The sequence below is a fragment of the Chaetura pelagica genome, unplaced genomic scaffold, assembly GCF_000747805.2.
Source record: "Chaetura pelagica isolate M959 unplaced genomic scaffold, ChaPel_1.0 scaffold767, whole genome shotgun sequence".
NCBI classification, from domain to species: domain Eukaryota; kingdom Metazoa; phylum Chordata; class Aves; order Apodiformes; family Apodidae; genus Chaetura; species Chaetura pelagica.
Window position 1 is genome coordinate 39,778 of NW_009953917.1, and position 20,586 is coordinate 60,363.

The window sequence follows — 20,586 nt, forward strand, 5'->3', positions numbered from 1 at the left end:
TGACATTATCTTAAGGTTACTTCAAGATGTTACTTCACAAAGGAGCCTGGCATTCCTCCTCCCCAGAGAAGTGGAACTCCAAGTAACTCCCAGAACTGTGAGAAGATAAACTGCACTGTAGTGAAACCCCTAAAAAAAAAAGCTCATGGTAGAATGAGCTTTCAGAAAAACCTCACATGAACATCAGCTTCTGAAAAAGCCTCCTGCAGGTCTGCACTTTGTAGTGTGACCATGAAACCAAACTGTTCCTCCCTTTTTGCCACAGGGATGTGCATGTCCAAAGAAAGTAGAACCTAAGCAGCTTCAGGGATGTATGAGCAAATAGCAGAAGTAGGACAAAACATCTTTTAAACATATAGTTCTTATTTTAGAGGCTGCCATGAGCTGGCCAGTGATGATTCCTAAAGGAGGACATGAAGAAGAATAAGGCATATGCTGACAAATCCTCACTTAGAAACCAAAGAACCACCCAACACAGTGGAAATGTTCAAAGCCTCAATGCTCTGAACCTTTCAGAATATAAGACTGTAGCAGAATGCAGAAATCATACTCCAAAAGATCCAGGGAAAGAAGCTGCTATTTTTATTTTTAAATCCCATAGAAGATTCTTCCTTTGGGACCCTTCCTAACTTTCACTGGCAGCTGAAGACAAGAAATGTTCTCTGTAAGAACTTCAGAGAAAAATCAAGTTCATGAATGCACCACTATGTTACACTGTCTTACTGAATGAAGCTGAAAATTTGAAACAACCTGGGCTGGTGGGAGGTGTCCCTGCCCATGCAGGGGGTTGGAACTGCATGGTCTTTCAGATCCTTTCCAATCCAAACCAGTCTGGGATTCTATGGTAAGAGTCAATACAATATTTGGTTCTCATAACTGAGAATCTAGTGCAAACCAGTAATGAACCTTGGGGTACTACTCCACTTCCATATATGCAAATTAGAAATAGAGGAATATAAAATTATTTTTCATAATAGATACAATCCAATAGACAAGAGAGCTCCAAAAGATTAAAAGGAATTAGCATGGACCCTCTCCAAGTTGTGTAAGGTCACACAAATGTCTTGGCCAATTGTCTACATCTCATGAGACTGCCACAGCCACGAGGCCCTGCAGGCCACAGAAGGACCAGAAAACAGCCTTTGACCTCCCACATCCATGGTCTCCACTCTCCTAACTAGGTCAAGCATGTGGAGCTGGAGAAAACAAACCCACAGCTTTTTTGTTTAAATCTTCCTTCTTCCTCCTCCGTTTTGCTCTGATGGCTCCACGGCTGCTGTAGCTGGATGCAAATACCTCATTAACAAGGTGTGTCTCAGGAGCTATATACAGCTTGGGGGAGGAAAAAAAGGGAGGAATAAGGCTGAAGAGGTGGAATTTTCCTCTCAAATCCTGTAAAATGCAAACACCAAGACTCCCAAATCCTTGTACAAGAAGGTAACGTTCAATGAGTCAGTTCTTGCACTGAACAAGTTACTGAGGGGTTGAGGGATAGCAGCCCTCCCACTTTCCTGGGGCCATGGGAAGCACAGGCCTGTTGGAAAACTTGCTAGGAGGAAGGAAGGAGAGAATATAAAGCACCTGTTCTAACAGGGAATGTACCTTTTTCAAACCAGGACATTCATCACAAGACACAATTAAAGCACAAGGCAGAGGTTGGATTAAGTGCAAACCACCCTCCTTAAATCACTTGGCTGCACAGATTCAAGTTCAACCCAAAGCTACTCGAGTCAGATTTTTCCCAGGCAGCCAAGTTTTTCTTCTCCCTACCTTTCTGTTTTGCTGCAAGTGCTGCTTCAGCTTTCTCTTGCAGTTTGGCAACACCGTCCTCTGACACCTCCTCTGCTGCGCTCCTTGTTTCCTTCAGCCCTGCAACAAAAAGGTTGACAGCCAAATGAAACCAAAGGTACCATCAAAATTTAAAATCAAAAAAGCCATCCTGAAGACCTGACACACTTTCTTGAAGGGCCACCCTAGTTTAATAAACCACCTTGAGTGTAAATAAACAACGTACAAAGCTCACAGAGACTTTCTTACCCGACTGCTGCCTGAACTCCTTACGTTACTGCAAGGTGATGGCAACTTCTTCAGCTCAGAAATCATTTACAGATATTATTTATTAGCTTGACAGCTGACAAAACAATACAATATTTACCTAATAAAGTGGAAGGAATTGCCAAAAATACACAATATTGTCTGGATGGTACTCGGAATGCTTAATGCCCTTGGGTTTGTCTCAATTTACACACATTTCATGTGAAAGCCGTTCAGAAATTTCAAGCCAGCAAAGCTGCTTTTGCTGGCAGCTGAACTCCACAACTTGCTGCTGGTGATGCCACAGGAGAGCCTAGTCCACAAAAGTTGTTCATTTTTCATGCTACCTTAAACATTTTAATTTTTCCAAAGAAATCAAACACCATTTCATCTCCCAATTATCTTAAATTAACTCCCCCGGTTACAATAGGACAAGGGTGACAAAAAGGGAAGTGACACACAGTGGAATGAAGTTGAAATACTGGGGCATAGAGTTGATTCCTAAACCATCTGCAGAGGGAAAAGAGACATCCAGGGCTGAGGGAGGCAAAGGAGAAATGATTCAGCACCATTTGGACATCATTCCTGAAAATATACCTGTGTTTTTAACACCTGTGGTCAAAAGCAGCTCAACTGTTCATACAGTTGGTCACAATGTGTGCAGAATAGGTAGGATCTTTAGTTTTATCATTACATATACAAATACACACACCCCCTCTTCACTTGGAGTAGTATGTTCAGTTCTCACACTCCATAAAATGCAGCAGAAGCAGAATAAGTTCAGACACAGAAGGAACAGGTGGGTTTAAATCAGAGGTGGCCAAGGTGCTGCCCAGGAGCTGAGCCCAGCACTTCCACAACACGTTCTCTGCAAAGAGCTGAACTGTGATACCAAGGGACAGAACAGACTTCCAGAGCCCCTGCCTGCAGCTAGTACATCTCAGCTAACATTCCCACCACCAGAACAGTGTGCAAACAGTGTTGATAGCAGGGGAAATATTGACTAGATCAAGCCATGCAGGGAGGTCAGAACTAGGTGATCTTGAAGGTCCCTTCCAACCCAAACCATTCTATAATGCTTGGGGTGAAACAGCCAACACTTCCAAAACCAGTGCTGAAATTCCTGCACACAGCAAAACCAGAAAGGTTTCAGGACACACAGATGGAGGATAAACTCTTCTACCCATGCTCTGGGAGCACACATAGAGACAACACACAGATGGAGGATAAACTCTACCCATGCTCTGGGAGCACACATAGAGACACACTCCCTTGCTGAAGAAGTGCTGAGTTCTACCAGTTCAGGAGAGATAAACACACAACAGAGAGAGGTCAACCAGCACTTCCCTTTACCTGACCAGGGCCAGGATCAACTGTCATTTATTAAAACTGAAACACAAGTTTCCACAAGTTACCCACCAAGCCTGGAGTGTAGCAGGAAAGCCAAACCAACAGTGCAAAGTGAAGCATCACTCCCATTTAGAAAGTTAATTCAGTTTCTGAAAGGAAACCTGCTCAGATCTCAGTTAAGAGCAAAAGCAAGTTTTTTAAAGAATAAAAATGGTCAACGTAACAACCAGGGATTGCAAGTGTTGCTGCAAGGGACCTTGCAACTACAGAAGCAATCATTGCCTGAGCAGTAACAAATGTCACACTGACTTTAAAGAACAAAACCATTAGGAATCTGTTCACAACAGAGGTGAGCATGCGCTGGGATAACTTGCTTTAATTAGTGGATAGCAAATATATCTGGTTTTGCTTAACTAGTCCCTCCATGCACCACTTCAGTTTTGTTTATTACATGTTTAGTCATGACTCTAGTCCTGTTGTCTTCTCTTGTTGTGCTTTTATTTATCCCACCCTCTGGATTATTTACTGGAGCACCCAGGAGTCCTTCTCACCTATGAGTTAGAAGCCAAAAAAAAGTGTTTCTCATTTTGATAGAATGAAATTTGAAAAACCTGCCCTGAAAAGGGGAGCATTTTAAAATATTTACCTGACAGCCAAAGCACAGGGGAAGTTGTTAAGTGTGTTTCAGTTATCAGAAACAAAACTGGATCCTGAGTTTACAAGAAGGATTTAAAAGGGGAAGTGTTTGGGCACTGCAGTTGAACAACAGTTCATGCTCATTAAAAAAATGTTCAAATCTTGGGAAATTAAAAAAAAAATGAGTTCTAGGATCAGCTAAGGATCAGTGAGGAGTAAAATCAGACTGTATAGAATGGAATCCAGCTGGTATCTTCCAGCTGCAAAGTGATTCAAAAACCTCACAGCACATAAGTTGAACTTACAAGCAACAACTTGGATTAAGGTCAAGAGACTTTCACATCCAAAGTGCCAGATCTTTTTCCAAGGTATTTAAGGTGCCTAAACATTTTTCATGTTTTTTTTTCTCCCCAAGCCCCTTTGAAAACCTGGGTATTGATTGTTCAGGTCTGAGATGACTCCAGGATTTTGCCCTGGACACATGGAAAACTCTTACAACAGAAAGCCAAGGAAAAGGTGGGTGCTTGGGAAGACACACAGCAACACACCATCTAAATTAGTAGCAGTGACATGGGCAGATTAAGTGTGTGAAGATCTTCATGCTTCATTAATCTTTAGCCATAATTAACCATTTTAACATTCACAGATGTTATTGCATCTTCTCAGGAGAGATGTTCAACTGATTTATGTCCAGTGACTTCTCCAGCAGCAGGAAAGTATCAGCACCCAGGGTACAAAACCATTCAAAGAAAATTGGAGTCACAGTAAATAACCAGGTTTTTCCTGGTTATCACAGTAAATAACCAGTGTGATAAAAGTACTTGGGATGTTCTGAAGAGAATCTAGTAGTTCCAATTAGGATGCAAATAATAATCTTCAGTGCACTTACAAAAGCTGGTGACAATTGTTAAGGAAGCACCTTAATAGATACAATTAGTTGCTTATTTGCAAAGCCTGGCACAACTATTAAACTCAGTTAAAACCATCCCAAGACTAAAATCTCCACTTTAATCTTGTCCATGACTGATGGAGGTGTGAGGAGGAATGTTCCCTGATGATGGCACCATTAAACAGCTCTGGGCAACAAAGACTCAATCTCAGAAAAGGTGCCTTTTTTGCTTTGGTGGTTGAGTTTTCTTGACAAAACACCATCTTTTCACTTCTAAACCCCCAAATTCTCAAGACCAAACACTAAGGCTTCATATCCTTGAGCAAATGCAGAAAAAAAGTGAAGTTTGGTTTCCCCAGCCAAATTTGGGAGCTCTGAAGTTGTGGCTGTGTGATTCATCCCTCCAGGAAAGCACATCTTGTCTCACAAATCCCCTTCATCTGCCTAAAACAACCTTGAACTTGAATCTTAGACCTGACTGAAACTGAATATTGCCCTGCTGGAAACACATTGAATGTATGGAAAGGTAATGTGCAATCATTTCAAAGACACACTGTCCACTAACTTGTCCCTAATCCTCAGTGACAGGGAAATAAAAAAGCCCCAAAGTCTTAGAAGGCACATTGGTCTAAATGTGCCAGATTCTTAAGCAATGAAATAGTTCCTGTGAGAATAACAGAAGAAGAAATAGTTGTGGACCAACTAATAAAAGCCCATGCAGAGAGAACATGGTGAAAACCAAGAGCAGGGTGAATTTATTATATCCACAATTGTGCAGGAGAAACAACCTGAACTGAGAACCACTTTCTATGGATCAAATCCATGCAGAAAAATTGCCTGATGGGTTAATAAATGCAGACTGGGAGTCTCAAACAAGCACTGAGAAGAATAAACACAGATATTTCAGTATTTATGCTATTCCAATGCAATAACCCTCCAGCATATTTAATAGACATCATATCCTCCCTCTAGTTACCTTCTCCTCCAGGCTTGGCACGTTGCCTTGATCCTTTTGTTGAAGGTTGCCTGGATATTCCTGCAGGGCTTTCACTCTTAAAAAGAAAAAGCCACAAACTGATATAATTATATCTTTTAAATTATTTATTTCTCTATAAAATCCCCTTCCACCTGTTGCTTTTTTTTTTTTTTATCTCTATGTATTATACATGAAAAATAGTCACTTACAAACTGACCCACGTATAGAAAGATTATGTCAAAGTCTGTTTTCCTTCAAGTCTGCAGGTATTTTTCCAGTATCAAGACCCTGGAACACCTAAGGAATGGGGCCTGCCAGAGAGTCCAGCAGACAAGGAATGGATGATCTGAAGGTGCAACTGGCAGAGGAAGGAGTGTCAGAGTTCAGAAGTGGAGAAGATCAAAACTGGGGACATTTCTGAGGGCTCCCTGATCTCATGAGCAACATTTGTCCCTGAAGAGGAAGCAACACACAAGAGCTGAAGTACCTGTGATTTCTAGAACCCCATTTGATGCTTCTGTGCCCTCTCTCCCTAGAATCCACCTCTGCATCTCATTCAAAATCCTGAAATACTATGTTGCACCTCACTAGGATTTTCTCCTAGTGTGCTTTTTTTTGAAGTTTGTGTGAATTTAACAGCTGTATCCAAGATTTACTGTCAACCCTGCTGATAATGACCACATTGGTCACATCAATGAGAATTACAAATCTTTCCATTTCTATGTTAAGATTCTATGGTCCAATAACCTGTAAGAGAAAATTCATAGAATCATAGAAGGGACCTCAAGGATCATCTGGTCCAACCTTTCTAGGTGATAATATCCTTGAAATGAGGTGGCCCAGCACCCTGTCTTAAAACTGCCCAGTGTAGGGGACTCCACCTCTTCCCTTGGGAGATCATTCCACTCTCTAAATCTTCTCATAGTGCTAAATTTTCTCCTGGAATCCAATGGGAATCTCCCCAGGAGGAACTTGGACCCATGACCCCTTGTCTTTTCCATGTGACTCCTTGTAAAAAGGGAGTCTCCATCTTCCATCTTCATTCTCTTCTCAAGGCTGAAAACACCCATTTCTCTCAGCCTTGTAAAACATTAATTTTCCATATCTTGTATCTAGGACAATGGACCATACAGGTCATAAAGGAAAATAACACCACAAGATGATTAAAAATATAGGGTATTTTTACTCAAACTACTTCAGGTGACCACACAAGAGAAACATCCCACCTACACAAGCTTACAACAATCTACCCACTGGAGACCCACCTACATGAAGGAGAGGAATGAAGTTCATGGACAAACAGACAAGTGGGACTGTTGGGAGGTGCTGTATGGGAAAGGGAGCAGGCTACACAAGAGTCACCTTCAACAGCTAGAAACAACATCTCCTTCCCCACAACTGGAATATAACAGGCAGGCTCAGAAGTTCAGGTATTCAGTCACCCAAAAGAGAGCCCTGCAACCCACCCTTCTCAAAAATCCAACATAAACTGGCTTCCACTTGCAATGTTTTCACTGGATTATTACAATTATTCATTGACCCACCAGCAGAGCTACCAGCATTTTTTGTTTTCCTGTTCAGAAAACACTGGTGTGTTATAAAAAAACAAAGCAAAGAGAAGTCCAAACTGCACAGCTGATATTGAAGCAATTAATCTTCATCTCAGTTCAACTTAATTACTCCCATCTTTCCCAACTGCACCACCATGCTAGGAGCAAAAAGAAAGCTCCCACACCAGCAGAGTCTGGCTCTGTGGGCCCACAGGCCACATCTGGTGCACTCCAACTTCAGCAGCTCTTGGGGTGATGTAATTATTAGCACAGGTGGGGAAGGAGTTGAGAAAAGGTGCTGAGGCTTCTGGAGGAGTGGGTTCAGTCATTTATTTATGTCAGGTCGTGACTACAACCAGTTTTGTAGAGCCACATGTGCACCCTGGCAACAGGTGCAAAGGAAAAGCTAACATTTAATCACTATGGTAGCCCAGAAAAACACACATTCCCCCAGTACTGATGATTTGAGTCTTTCCAAAGGGAGATAGAACAGGTTGTGGTTCTTCTCAATAACTCCAAGCCTTGGGAAAGCAGCCACTGGGGCCATTAAAAAGAAATCTTACACTTCATCTCACACCATCCTGGAAAAAACATATTAAAGTGGAATCCTGGATGGATGGATGGGTGGGTGGATGGATGCACAGTTTTGAAGTTGAAGGCAGAAAAAACAGCCTCACCCAAGCAAGGGAGGGGGATAACTCCTTGTATCCATCAGCCATGGGGATTCTTTCCCCCTCTAATTCATCAGATCCACTGGAGAGTTGGGTAGTAAGAAACAAGAATGAAGCCTGGGAATAGGAATCTATTTCAATTAACCTCCACAATACCTTTCTTCTAATTGGGCAGGAGGCAAGAGGAGTATCTGCACGTGTGCTGCTTCAAGTACGTCAGTTTTAGAGAAATAAAAGTACATATATGTTGTAGAGAAACAAAATTACATCTAGAAACACATTTTCACCTTGTGCCACAGACTATTCCTTAAGAAATAAACACAGCTCCTTTCCAATGCTTCTAGTGAAAGCCACATCTAATCCCTCAAAGACCTTCTTTGCTCTGCCCCTCAAACCATCCTTATTTCTAATATTTATTCCTAAAAATGACTGTCTTCATTAACAAGCACAAATTATTCGTGTGCAAGAGCAGCAAGGGAAGACTTCTCTTTGCCAAGGTCAACTGGAGTGCTGCAGTGGTAGAACTTCTTAGGAAAATATGGATCATTTACCTTTTCCTCAAGTCAAGGCTGGCAAGATGGTGATCTGTTGGTGTCACCTTCTGCTAACAAAAAGCTTTCAAACACCAAAATGACTCTTAGAAGAACCCCTGCTTTTGAAAATAGAAGTTTTAATGATGGATTTCTATTCTATGCGCCAGTTGTGAATAACCAACACCATAAAGAGAGGGTCTTTCACAGCACTGGATGGGAAATATTTGAGCCATATCCAGCAGACTTCCATGGAATGAGTCCCTCTGCTGCTCCCAGGCCAGTTATGTCCTTTTTTTCCACTCAGCAGTTGTTTCATTATATAGTCAAGATGAGTTCCAACAGAAAGAGAAGCTCATTAGATCTGACTTAGAAGCTGCTTCAAGTGACCAGTTCCAGAACAACAGAGTTTGCAGGGCAAAAAAAAGAAGAGTCATTATTAAAAGTGACAGGATATTGCAAAAAGCTTTAGCCAAGAGTTTCTGTGAAATGGAAGAGACTTTTTGCAACATGTTTGGCCTGAGGGGTTAAATGACATACCTGTTCTGCAGCCACTTGGATAGAAACAGCTCCCAGAAGCTCTGTGACCTGAATCACCTTTTCTCAGGTTCTTCTTATTATTTAGAAGCTCAACAAAGTCACGCTAGGAAGTGTCCATTTTAAATAAGGTGGGCTGAGAGTTAACTGACCTGATCACAAACCACCTGAAGCAGCAAGTCTTCTTCTGCCTGCCATGTGTTAGCCAAATGTCTCTTCTTCATTCCTACTTATACTTGGTTTATTTTAGTTCCAGAGGGCTCTGAGCAATCTGGTTTAGTGGGAGGTGTCCCTGCCCATGGAGGGGGGTTGGAACTAGATGATCTTTAAGGCCCCTTCTATGACTCTATGAAAATTATCAATAGCTATGTGATGACAACTACATGCTGGGCAGCATCCAGTTTCTTCAGTGCCAGAAAAAAAATACATATAGTTTAAAATAAATAAATGAAGTCAAAATTGAAGTAGCATTTTAAAGCTAGTCCCTGCTAATTAGCAGCAAGGAAAAAAATGACAACTTGCCTGAATACAGATAGAAGCTTATTTAGGGTCCTCATCTCAGAAAGCCAGAAATTAAACATCAAGGAAGAGCTTTGCTTTATGTGTAGAATATTGGAAAGAAAACACCTTACATTCATTGGTTGTCTGAAGTAAATGTAGCATAGAAGCCACTCAGCCTGAAATTCCACAGACATCTCAAACGTAATCACAGCTCCCCTCTCCCCACTGCTTTCTCAACCCAGTTTTCACATCCTTGTGCTGCCAAAGAGCATGTCTGAGGAGAAGACCAAATTCCAATGGTAATTTCCAAGGAGAAAATCAAGTGGAAGACAAAACAGCTCATTCCAGTGTGAAGCCAGTAAGACTGGGCTTGGAGTGTGAGGATGAAGAAGGGACAAAGAAGAAAAGAGGAGGTTAATTCTATCAGCCACTGCTTGAGAGGGGCTGCTTCACATTGTTTCACTCATACAACATTTACAAAAAGCTGAAGGCAGATGCTGAAGATTTATTAATTATGCATTATTCTGCCCCTCTACTCTGGTGAGACCCCACCTGGAGTACTGTGTGCAGCCCTGGAGTCTCCAACAGAAGGAGGACATGGAGCTCATGGAGAAACTGCAGAGAAGGGCCATCAAGATGATGAGAGGGCTGGAGCAGCTCTGCTCTGGAGCCAGGCTGGGAGAGTTGGGGTGTTCAGCCTGGAGAAGAGAAGGCTCCAGGGAGACCTTAGAGCACCTTCCAGTGCCTGAAGGGGCTCCAGGAAAGCTGGGGAGGGGCTTGAGACAAGGGCTTGTAGTGAGAAGATGAGGAGTAATGGATCAAAACTGGAAGAGGGGAGACTTAGGTCAGAAACTAGAAACAGAAATTAGGAAGAAACTCTTTGCTGTGAGGGTGGTGAAACCCTGGCCCAGGTTGCCCAGGGAAGCTGTGGCTGCCCCATCCCTGGCAGTGTTGAAGGGCAGGTTGGATGGGGCTTGGAGCAACCTGGGCTGGTGGGAGGTGTCCCTGCCCATGGTGAGGGGGGCTGGGACTGGATGATCTTTAAGGTCCCTTCCCATACAAATCATTCCATGATTCTGTGTGCATAAAGATACAAGTTTCCCTTCTTTTGAATACATTTGCTTCACTGCCATGTGGCTGCAATGGAGTTACAGGAGCTTAAACCAGGGTAAATCCCTGGAAAATAAAGGCTGTGAAACTACTGTGAGGACAGGGGAGACCAACCCCAGTCCATTAGATGTGCTTCCCAATTATTTCATGCTGGAATTCCCTCTACATCACTATCTAAACTCTCCAGCTCTAAATATTCATTGGGAACACTTCAATTCTTCTCTACTACGATCTTAAGACAATGACCATTTGTCAAACACAAGGCCTAAAATGTCTATTTTCATCACCAAAAAACTAAGCAGCACCTACTGTTACACAAGCAAGTCAGGGAAAAGATTTCATCCACATTTAAGGTAATAAACCCACATGCCTTGGAATCCCTCCCAAAGGCACTTAAGAAGGGAAATGAAACTTTTATTTGATTATTATTGTATTATTGTGGTGCCCAACAGCACTCCAATAGTTTGGGAGGAGGCTCAGAATTTCCATGACAGACCAAATTTGAAGGGAGTTTAACCTGGCCACGGACATTTGCCTCAGGCTACAAGTTATTTTATAAGCTCTCCCTCCCAAGTGCCAATAATTTGAAAAGTTTCTTTGGATTTCAGTCAAAGAATAGCTATAAATTTGTCATCTCATGCAGAAGACAGGATGATGTCAGTGGCCCACGGACTCTCAGCAAAGAATCCTGCTAGACTTGGGATCCTGCCTACTTTTTTTTCTCCCTCCCCCCCCCCAGTCTGAGCTGCTTGAGGTTAATTTATTGAAGTCTCACTCTTTAAATATTCAGCCATATGGCTCCATCATTCCCCAGATTGCCTCAGGTCACCAAGAAGCAGCAGATGCAGCCACAGTGGTATCACATGCAACAGCTACTGTTCAGAGTTGCTGTCCTGGCTCACCAACATCCAGCTGCAAAACACAGGCCCAGGTGCAACACTGCACTCAAGTTTCTTTCCAAAACAATAACTTATATAAAAGAAACAACAAAATATTCAGAGGAATAAACTGAAAACTTGGAAACGTTTTTCCTAAATTACCCAACATATCAATACAGAGAAAGAAAATCAGGAAAATGAAAAAAAACTGAGCAGACTTTTTTTTTTTTTTGCTTTTTGTCCAAGCTCAGAGAAACTACAAAGAAATCCTTTCAACCCTACATTCCTTTCATGCAGACTCCCAAACTATTCTAAATGCAACCATCTCAATATTCACCTTCCCAGATCTTCTCTGCTACTCACCTCATCATCTGGATGGTTCTTGCTCTCTTTGGTTGCCCTCTGGGTTTTTCTAAGTATGGATTCCTCAGAATCTGCAGACTGGAAAGAAATTAGTTGCTTTAGATTCAGAACAGAGGCAGCTTTGAGGTCCACTAAACCTGAATTTCTACCACAGCAGCACAGAACAGAGCAGAACAGGAGAGGCAGGAGAGAGAAGATTAAAAGAACAACCAAATGGAAGGCAGGGAAGAGATGGCTCTTCAGGCAGGTTAGGACTTCACACTGAGAAGGCCTGAAGTGTGGGGAAATGGTGGAGGTGTTCCTCCTCAAAGATGTGACATGATGTGAAGAGTCCACTGCAAACAGGGCCCCCTTGCAAGTATCTAGATGGGCTTCCCAAGAGTTCTTTCCAGAAAAAAAAAAATATCCAAAAAGAGGTCAAGCTGGAAGTGAGCAGCTTAATCTAGAAAGCCAAAAAGACCCCATAGATGTGCAACTCCATCCTGTGTGTCCTGCTACAGAAGAAGCAAGCTCAAGAGAGACTAGTTATGGCCCAAAGGAACTCCCTTCTTGCCTAAAAGCTGGTGTGGCTGCACCAGCAGCACACACTACTGGGAAGACACCTGATGATCTAAGTGCACAGCCCCACCAGGCACTGCCACCTCTGTGCCAAACATCACCTCCTGTGGTCAGGAGGATTCAGACAAGAAGCTGCTTATGAGGTGTACAAGCAGCACAGTCAGATGAGTCTGATGGCTCCAATCAAGAAGCACCATGACAGAGACATGAAGTTACACACACAGTCTCAGTCATGCTCTTCCCAGATCAAACCCACAGGGACAATTTAACCTCACGACATGAATCACTGTCCAAGAAAGTACTTAACTAAAGGAGCAGAGGACACAAACATGCAAGGTGATTAGAACGAACTCTTCAGTCCCAGCACAGCATGTTCTTGGCCTCTGAAACAAGATTTCAGTTACCTTCTTCTCTGCTTTCTCCTTCCCATGCTCCCTGAAGTGCTCCCCATCTTCCTCCCTGTGCCTCTGCCGATCCTTTTCCCACTCTTTTCCTCTCTCTTTCTCCCGAGCCTTATCCTTGTCTCTTCCTTTCAGCCTGTCCTTTTCTCTTCCTCCTTCATTTTTTCTCTCTCTCTCCTGTCCTTTCCTTCCACGCTCGAGATCATCTTCTTGTTCTGTGTCTCCTTTTCCCTTGTTTTGTTCTGTCTCTCTCCCGTGCTTGGTTGTTCTGCTTTTGTTTCTTTCCCTTTCTTGTTTTTCTCCTTCCTTAGAGGTGTCTCTTCCAGGCTCTTCGTGCCTGTTTTCAACATCCTTCTCCTTATCCCTTTCTCCTTCTCCACTCTCTTTCAACTCTCCTTTTGGCTTGCTGTCTCTGCTTGAGCTTCTGTCTTTAATTACAGTGTCTCCTCTATCCTAAAAAGAAAGCAAAAACCAGAAGTTCATCCCAATCCATGACACATCATCCCACAGATACTTCCACAGACAAAAACTCCAACTAAAAAAGAAACTGGATCAAGTGGTAGCTCCTCCATCCCACAAAAACCCACCTCTTTGTGCCTACGGTTTCTTTGTTCTTCTGGTTTGGACTCTCTGCTTTCTTTATCTCGAGGTTTAGAGTGTGGAGGTTTCTCTTTAGGATCAGGTCTTTCCCCAGCTAAGATCCTTTTCACAGCCGCATCACTGGACAGCTGCAGGGAGTGGGAAAACGTGACTGAAACAAGTACCTTTTGTTATTAAACATCTCCCTTCTTCCTAACTCTGTAATCAACATGGCTTGGGGTCTTTTTTCTGTCTGGTTGGGGTTTGGTTGGGGGTTTGGTTTGGGTTTTGCTTTTTGGCTTTGCTTGGTTTTGAGCTTTGTTGGGTGTTTTGGGTTTGGTTTGATGGGTGTTTTGGGGTTGTTTGGGTCTGTTGGGTGTTTCAGGTTTGGTTTTGTTTGGTTTGAATGAAGTTTATATTCCTGCTCTTTTGGAAATATCACTTCAGAAGAAAAAAAAACCCAAGTAATCCTTGCTCAAAAATCACCTAATCCTTGCTCAATCAGCACCAGTCACTAAAGAAAACTACCTTAAGAATTACTCTCAATAAGCTGCAGTTACACTGGTTAAAAAGCTTCTCTATCTGGTTCATTTCTTAATATGACCAGCAATTATTAATTTGATCATTTAGAGAGGAAGTGAACATCATGTTTTCATGTCCAAGTGGCAAAGATTTTGATGACATTAACCAAAAAAAAAAAAAGGGAACAAATAATCAGGTTGCCAGGAAAGTCTCCTTCCTGAATCAGGACCAGTTTTAGGTCACTCAAGCTGATGCTGCCCCAGGGCTTGACTCCTGATTCTCTCCTGGTTTCTAATACTCAATCCAGTCTTGTTCAACATCTTCTCAAGGACCTGGATGAAGGGACAGAATGTATCCTCAGCAGGTTCTCTGGTGATACCAAACTGGGAGGGGTGGTGACACTCCAGAGGGCTGTGCTGCCATCCAGGGTGACCTGGACAGGCTGGAGAGCTGGGCAGAGAGGAACCTCATGAGGTTCAACAAGGGCAAGTGTAGGGTCCTGCACCTGGGGAGGAAGAACCCCAGGCACCCATAGAGGTTTGGGGTGGACCTGCTGGGAAGCAGTTCTGAGGAGAAGGATCTGGGAGTCCTGGTAGACAGTAAATGATCCATGAGCCAGCAATGTGCCAAGAGAACCAATGGAGTTCTGGGGTGCTTAAGGAAGAGTGTGGCCAGGAGGTGGAGGGAGGTCATTCTCCCCCTCTGCTCTGTCCTGGTGAGGCCACATCTGGAGAACTGGGTCCAGTTGTGGGGTGCCCAGTTCAGGAGAGACAGGGAACTGCTGGAGAGAGAGAGAGGGGAACAAAGATGACTGGGGGGTTGGAGCATCTCCCTGCTGAGGAAAGGCTGGGAGAGCTGGGACTGGAGCCTGGAGAAGAGAAGGCTGAGGGGAGACCCTGTTAATGCCTGGAAGTATCTACAGGGTGGGTGCAAGGATGGATGTAACTCCAAGCAGTGTCTCAGCTAAGCACTGCAAGTACAGAGCTAGAAACTGAAGGAAATCTTGTCCACCATGCCCACATTTCTTCACACTCCTTAATTCCAGGGTTTCAGATAACTTTCTATTTCAGAAACCTCTCTCACACCTACCAGCAAAGAAGCCCCCTAACTTTTCATGACAATTATTTTCAGAAAGCAGCCATTCTTTTCCCAACTACCCCTGCAGTTATTTTTTCACAACTTGCCACACTCCTCCCTTGCTGCATTTCCATACTCTTAAATAAATAAATAAAGCTGCACATTGAAAAATAAAACCACTTTCATTACAGAATTTGACTGAAGTGATAAAGGGGATAAAAGCCAAAGGTGGCAGCATCTGATCATACAATTACTGTGCCTGCATCCAAACGTTTTTAAAGCTCTGAAGGTTCATATATCTCCTTAAAACCTAATGATGTTATTAAATGACCAATGAACAAGGTGAAATAGATAAAACAGCACACATTAAAAGCACTGTATGTGTTTGTGTGGGGGCCTGGCTGAAACTCTGCTCAGGATGAGAAACTGTCTCTGTTCCTTTTGTTCATTATTATTCTAAGTGGTGAGCCAAGGTTCATCTGGGGTAATTAAAAGCAGCAGGTGAGTGTCAATAATAAGCTCTGATAACAAATCACTGTGTGTAAAAAATGCATAGGTGGTGTCATACCTTCTTTAAGCAACACTTCCCAATGGCTTGGAGGAATTCATTGGTTTTTTCAGGTTCATGTCCAGCCACAACACGTGCTGGTTTCACTGACAGAGGTTCTCCTGTCACCATGACAACAGTGTCAACTGCCTTCTGAAGGAAGCTGATTTTGGCATCTTTATCCTGGGAAAAGAGCAATTAGGAAATGATCCTGAGGCTCCAAAAGAGTTCCACGTGGCACCTGAAGAGGAGGAGAACTCTGGTGGGAGGAGGAGTTGCAGAAAGTATCTGTGCAACAGGAGCAGCAGGTGGTTTGGGAGGTCAGGAAGGAGGGTTGCCCCTGATTTATAGTGAAATCTTTTATTTCTGATTAAGAAATGACAGCTTGGATGGACACTGAGCTGGAATGACCCCAGAACTTTGTCTTTTGAAGATGGTTATTACTGAGCTCCATTCAGCTCTATTTTCATGGATTCCATGTTAAAGAAGACAAATTTTTGAAGGACAAATCATGCCAGGAGCCCCAAAGGAATCATTAAAGAGTTACCACAGGATTGTTACAGCAGATCCTGATTAAAAAGACACTTCTTGCCTTGAGGATTTTCCAGCTGAGAAGTCCCAAAGTGATGGCACTAATGAGAGCCTAAATTGAGGGACTCAGATCCTTGTACACACACTTCACAAACCAGACTTAACAGTGAGGAAAGAAAACACAGGAAAGGGGGTGGGAAAGAGACACAGGCAGATATTTTTATCTTCACAATGACCACATGGGGGTTAGTTTTGCAATTTTACCTCCCAAACAACTTGCTCCAAGTGCCCTTGCCTGACTAGAGATGATGACTTTTGGCAATGATGCAAAATCAAATTAAATCATGCTGCCGCTCTCTCTTCTGCGCTGCCGCGTGCAGAAAGTTGCAGAAAGTATCTGTGCAACAGGAGCAGCAGGTGGTTTGGGAGGTCAGGAAGGAGGGTTGCCCCTGATTTATAGTGAAATCTTTTATTTCTGATTAAGAAATGACAGCTTGGATGGACACTGAGCTGGAATGACCCCAGAACTTTGTCTTTTGAAGATGGTTATTACTGAGCTCCATTCAGCTCTATTTTCATGGATTCCATGTTAAAGAAGACAAATTTTTGAAGGACAAATCATGCCAGGAGCCCCAAAGGAATCATTAAAGAGTTACCACAGGATTGTTACAGCAGATCCTGATTAAAAAGACACTTCTTGCCTTGAGGATTTTCCAGCTGAGAAGTCCCAAAGTGATGGCACTAATGAGAGCCTAAATTGAGGGACTCAGATCCTTGTACACACACTTCACAAACCAGACTTAACAGTGAGGAAAGAAAACACAGGAAAGGGGGTGGGAAAGAGACACAGGCAGATATTTTTATCTTCACAATGACCACATGGGGGTTAGTTTTGCAATTTTACCTCCCAAACAACTTGCTCCAAGTGCCCTTGCCTGACTAGAGATGATGACTTTTGGCAATGATGCAAAATCAAATTAAATCAAGACAAAATAAACCAACTCCCACCAAGTCAGATTTTCTTGGAAGGCTCCTGGTGACCTCCTATTAAAACAGCTCATCCTTCCCAGGATGCCATCTAGTAATGTAGGGAAGGAGGCAACACACTACTCTAAACCCAAAACAGCAGATCAAGATCCAGAATTTCTTCTTATATCCTCATCAATAGGTACATTCCCAGTCTTTTCTGTCCACCTAAGAAACCCTTGTGAGAAACATAGAGCCAACACCTACAAAGACTGGAGCTTGAGACTATTTTTTTGGGGGTGGATATAAAAAAAAAATGCTATCCAAGCAGAATGTACTGGGGAGATTTAGGTTGGACACTGGGAAGAAATTCTTCACTGTGAGGGTGGTGAGACACTGGCCCAGGTTGCCCAGGGAAGCTGTGGCTGCCCCATCCCTGGCAGAGTTGAAGGGCAGGTTGGATGGAGCTTGGAGCAACCTGGGCTGGTGAGACCTCCTGCCCATAGGGTTTTCCCAAACACTACAGCATTTTGATCTCCTGTCTCAGCTTCTGGAAACCATGACCTCATGGACTGTGAAAGAAATTCTCAGAGAGGTAGTCAGGATTGGTGCCACTTCACACCCCTTGTCATTGTAGATACAAATAAATACTCAGGAGCTGCTAAGAAATGTGCTTTTTTGACCCACAATTAACCCCAGAACCTATTGACAAGATTCAACAGGGACAGCACCAACAAGCACAACAATTCATTGTAAAACAGCTGAGATTTTAATTATCCCAACAACAATAAGAACAGTTAAGAAAATAACCATACATGTCAGTCCTGACATTAGCTGCAAGAAGTCCATAAAACATCCATGCAGTTTGAGTCACAGAATCACAGAACAGTTTGGGTTGAAAAAGACCTCTCAGGCCATCATGTCCAACCATTAACCCAGCCCTGCCTAGGCCACCCCTGCCCCATGTCCCTCAGCACCACATCTACACAGCTTGGAAATCCCCCCAGGGATGGGGACTCCACCCTGGGCAGCCTGGGCCAGGGCCTGACAGCCCTTTCCAGGAAGAAATTATTCCCAAGATCCAATCTAAACCTCCCCTGGCATAACTTGAATCTGTTTCCTCTTCTTCTATCACTTTTTCCTTCGGTGAAGAGCCTGATCCCCCTGGCTCCAACCTCCTCTCAGGCAGTTACAGAGCCAGCAGGTCTCCCCTCACCTCCTTGTCTCCAGGCTGGACACCCCCAGCTCCCTCAGCTGCTCCTCACAAGCTCTCCAGCCCCTTCTCCTTCTGCTCCAGCCCCTTCCCCAACTCCTTCGCCCTTCTCTGGACACACTCCAGCCCCTCCATGTCCTTCTTGTGCTGAGGGGCCCAGAACTGACCCCAGGATTTGAGGTGTCCCCTCCTCAGTGCCCAGCACAGGGAGATGATCCCTGCCCTGCTCCTGCTGCCCACACCAGCATTGACACAAGCCAGGATGCTGGTGGCCTCCTTGGCCACCTGGGCACATGCTGGCTCATACTCAGTCACTGTCAACCAACATCCCCAGTTCCTTTTCCACCAGACAATAAAGTTGGCTGTGTGGATGACAAGCCAGGCCCTCAGAGCTCACCCTTTGTGTTGCTAAGTCAATCACCCAGGGATGCAGCTGACTAGCAACACACAAACACTGCCTCACCTGCCCTGAGGAAGCCACCAAAGCTTTCCCTCAGGTCAGGGGTTGGAGAAGTCAGCACCAGCTCATCAAAGAGGCAGAGAACAGAAGAGCAGCAAACACAGACTAACACCCCCCTTTGCATCTGTGCACAGTTTATGTCCAGCAAGAAACAAAACTACACATCTCACTGAGGCACCACCAGTCTCTTCACAAAACTAAAGGCAGGTGCTTGAGAGCACAGGCAGGAAAGACCAAAAACACCTTGTGGCAAATTTCAAAGAACAGTGATATTAAAGCTAAAGAAACAAGGCAGTTTCACACCCACCTTAACGTTCTCTGATTTCAACTCAAAATCTGTGTAAAGTCCTTTCATAAAACCTGTCACTCTAATTACCTACAAAAGAGAAGAAAAGGAGTTAAGAACACTTGCTGGAGGCCTCTGGTCCAGGAAGCTTGTGTAGCAGCAGGAAATATTTCAGCCTCACTTGTTTTCAGAGATGATCCCTTGTGTATCACTACTGCTGATGCAGGTTCAGAGCTCTCCTGTGTCTGGGAGCAACGAGCCTTAATCCCTGCTCAGGGCTCAGGCCTCCCTTCCTATTTCATTCCACCTTTTACCTGGGTGGGTGGTGAGATTCCCAACACAAACACCAGGATACGCCCTTGAAACACTGCTCCCTGTTGTTCCCTTCCTGGCTTCTTTACAGGTGACTTTACACAGGAGCTCAGTGAATATAAAAATTATAACTTTCAATATGATTTTAAAAGGGAAGGTGGAAAAAACACCTACTCTCAGGTTTCAAATGCCCTCATCTGGTCTTCCTGACTGTCTGAACCCTATAACCCCTCAGATTTACTCACTGCCCTGAAACCCCCCCAGGATTTACTTACCACCCTAAAACCTCCAGGATTTACTCACTTCCTTAAAACCCCTCCGATTTTTTTACTGCCCTAAAACACCTCTGATTTACTTACTACCCTAAAACACCTCTGATTTACTTACTACCCTAAACCCTGAGATCTACTCAATGCCCTAAAAGCCCTCAGATTGACTTACTATCCTAAAACCTCTAAGATTTCCACACTACCCTAAATCCCCTGATATTCACTGATTGCCTTCAAACCCCCAAGATTTCCTCCCTGCCCTAAAAGCCCTGAGATGTACTCACTATGCTAAATCCTCTGAGATTTACTCACTGCCCTAAAACCCCTCAGATTTACCTGACACCCTAAAACCTCCAAGACATGCACTTTACGCTAAATACCTTCAGATTTCCTCAAAAACTTAACCCCCCAAAAATCTACTCACTAACCTAAACCCTCCAAGATCTCCTCACCACCCTAAACGCCCCAAGATCTCCTCACTACCCTCAAACCTTCAGGATCTCTTCCCTGCCCTCAAGTGCCTCAGATCTCACCACCAAAAAACCCCCCAAGATCTCCTTACCACCCCAAACCCCTCACATCTCCCCCTGCCCTCAAGCCCCTCACATCTCCTCACCACCCCAAAACAACCCAAGATCTCCCCCTGCCCTCAGACCCCTCAGATCTCCTCACCACCCCAAAACCCCTCACATCTCCCCCTGCCCTCAGACCCCTCAGATCTCCCCCCACCCCAAAACCCCTCACATCTCCCCCTGCCCTCAGACCCCTCAGACCTCCTCAGACCCCAAAACCCCTCAGATCTCCCTGCCCTCAGACCCCTCAGATCTCCTCAACACCACA

The 20,586-nt window shown here is 43.9% G+C and overlaps 1 protein-coding gene across 1 annotated transcript in view; it reads right to left on the minus strand.

The window, feature by feature from the left end:
* The window catches only part of TRAF3IP1 (TNF receptor-associated factor 3 interacting protein 1), a 50,303-nt gene that overhangs the window by 25,525 nt on the left and 4,192 nt on the right, over nucleotides 1-20,586 (minus strand). Inside the window, exons 2-8 of the mRNA XM_010001512.1 lie at nucleotides 19,187-19,255; nucleotides 15,731-15,892; nucleotides 13,572-13,712; nucleotides 12,988-13,437; nucleotides 12,026-12,103; nucleotides 5,886-5,961; nucleotides 1,771-1,869 (exon numbers count right to left, since the gene is read on the minus strand). Of these exons, the coding sequence (XP_009999814.1) occupies nucleotides 1,771-1,869; nucleotides 5,886-5,961; nucleotides 12,026-12,103; nucleotides 12,988-13,437; nucleotides 13,572-13,712; nucleotides 15,731-15,892; nucleotides 19,187-19,255 (1,075 nt within the window). The remainder of the gene's footprint in view (nucleotides 1-1,770; nucleotides 1,870-5,885; nucleotides 5,962-12,025; nucleotides 12,104-12,987; nucleotides 13,438-13,571; nucleotides 13,713-15,730; nucleotides 15,893-19,186; nucleotides 19,256-20,586) is intronic.